At 35.2% G+C, this 2,313-nt stretch overlaps 1 protein-coding gene across 1 annotated transcript; it reads left to right on the top strand.

Moving 5' to 3' along the window:
* Positions 1 to 141: 141 nt before the first annotated feature.
* LOC121940252 (zinc finger MIZ domain-containing protein 2-like) lies at positions 142 to 2,108 on the top strand (the record flags this gene model as incomplete). The annotated part of the gene is made up of 4 exons (XM_042483066.1): positions 142 to 329; positions 1,576 to 1,733; positions 1,877 to 1,944; positions 2,040 to 2,108. Coding segments are annotated over exons 1-4 (338 nt in total), but the record flags the coding sequence as incomplete, so codon positions are not given.
* Positions 2,109 to 2,313: the final 205 nt, after the last annotated feature.

The following is a 2,313-nucleotide window of genomic DNA, read 5'->3' as shown; positions in this document are numbered from 1 at the left end:
TTTTTTTTAATTTTTAATAATTTTTCAAATCTACTTATTTCCGACAATTTGCATTTCTTGCCATGTCGTTCAGTGCATTTTTTTAATTATGTTTTCAAAAAAAAAATCAAACCAACTTGAAATAATTGCGAAGACGTCAGAACTCAGTGCAAGAAAAGTGATGTCAGTCCAGGTGTCAAAGGGTTAAACATGTCTTTTTTTTTTCCGTCCCGTGTCTCCGCAGTCCCACCTGTTTGTGTTACAGCTGGTCCACCGGCCGTCTGTCCGGTCTGTCCTGCAGGGTTTGATGAAGAAGAGACTCCTGCCGGCCGAGCACTGCATCACCAAGAGTGAGTTTCATTTGAATTTGTTAACTTTTTGGTACAAAATCATAAACTTTATTTATATTTCACCTTTAATCTGCTTAGCTTTGTTCAGATCTGGCGCAGGATCAGTTATTCCCTCTGCAGTTTGCCTTCAAAAAAATATTATTTTTTAAAATTGTTTTTCATGGTTTTTATTAATCCTCAGGGATTGTTTGGAGCATTTTAGTCACTTTTCATTCTTTTTTTTTTTTTTTAAATTTCAGTTGTGTTCATGCATACGGCATCAATTTTGCTACACTTTACTTACTGCTGCACATCTTTGACATGTTGTATTTTTTCTTAATTTTATACATTTTGTATACTTTATTTTTATGCTTATTTTATTAATAATGTCAGTGGGTTATATTTTATTTTCAGTTTTATGTTAAGCATTCTGTGCACTAACTTTTACTGATTTTATCTTACATTTAACTCGTATTATCAAGTGGATTTCATCTATTATTTATCTGTTCTTTTCTGCTTTTGATTTATTTTTACATGCAGGTTTTTATTGTCTTCTTGGGATTTCTAGCTCAGCTCGTACAATAAGTTTAAATGCATTATGGAAACAAAATTGCTGTGATAATAAAAAAAAATACTTAGCATGATGTTTCTTGAAAATAATTTTGAAGTTTCTTTTTTTTCCAAAACATAGAGACATTGTTTAAAAAATGGTATTTAAAGTGTTGAAAAATCAATGAATATTTGATATTTATTTAACATGTGCTTAAAACTGAAGGGGATGAAGGAAAAGCAAACTTAATTTTATTAATTCATTTAAAAAAACAAAAAACAGAAACACTTACATCCTAAAAAAACAAGTTGGATTTATATCCGAAATTCTATTGATTTATTTTATCTAATACATTTTTGTTATTTTGTCATTTAATTTCATTTATTTATTTATTTATTTTAAGTTTATTCATTTATTATTTTGTCCTTAATTGCTTTGCGTAACCATACTTTTTTTTTCCTTTTTCCTAATTTCTTTGTGTGTGTTTTTTGTTGTTGTTTAATGGATAACTGTTGAAAATAATAAAGACATAATTGGAAAATAAAACATAAAATCTTAAGAAGGAGTGCTGTTGTCTAAAAAGTTCAGGAAGCAGACGGCTGATTTCAAGCTGCTCCGCCTCCTGCAGGTTCAAAAGACGCTTCGAGCAACAGAAAAACATTTCCCATAAAGCAGTGCGGTGACTGCGCTTACGTTTTTATCGTCTGTTTGTTTCAGTAAAACGAAATTTCAGTAGCGGCACCATCCCCGGGACCCCCGGTCTGAACGGAGAGGACGGCGTGGAGCAGACGGCGATCAAAGTTTCCCTCAAATGCCCGATCACGTTCAGACGAATCCAGCTGCCGGCCAGAGGTCACGACTGCAGACACATACAGGTGGAGGACGCACACACGCACACACGCACACATACGCACGCACACTCACTCACACACGCACACACACACTCACTCACACACGCACACACACTCACTCACACACGCCAGCAGCGTCTCTCACGCTCGTGTCTTTTATTTCGTAGTGCTTCGACCTGGAGTCCTATTTGCAGCTAAACTGTGAAAGAGGGACGTGGAGATGTCCAGTGTGCAAGTACGTCCTGCATCATCGTGTCTCTGCAGCTCTCAGAGTCCCTCACGTCGTCTCGGCGTGAAATTTACCGAAAACTTTGTTCTTCCTGTTCACAGTAAAACAGCTTTGCTAGAAGGACTGGAGGTGGACCAGTACATGCTCGGGATCCTCGTCTACATCCAGAAGTGAGTGTTCAGATGTTCAGATGAGTTAAATTTAAATGATTAATAATCGACTCGATTCATCTAAAAACATAGAGTCATGACATCATGACAAAAACCTGGCATTTAAAGGGTCAAAATTATGAAACTTAATTCATATTTTATATTCATGATTAGGACTGATGTTAAAATATTAACTCAGTGAAAGTATAAAATAATAAAATAATGT

The sequence above is a fragment of the Plectropomus leopardus genome, unplaced genomic scaffold (genome assembly GCF_008729295.1).
Source record: "Plectropomus leopardus isolate mb unplaced genomic scaffold, YSFRI_Pleo_2.0 unplaced_scaffold8127, whole genome shotgun sequence".
In the NCBI taxonomy this organism is placed as follows: Eukaryota; Metazoa; Chordata; class Actinopteri; order Perciformes; family Serranidae; genus Plectropomus; species Plectropomus leopardus.
The sequence above is the reverse complement of the archived record's forward strand: the minus strand, read 5'-3'. Positions and strand labels throughout refer to the sequence as shown.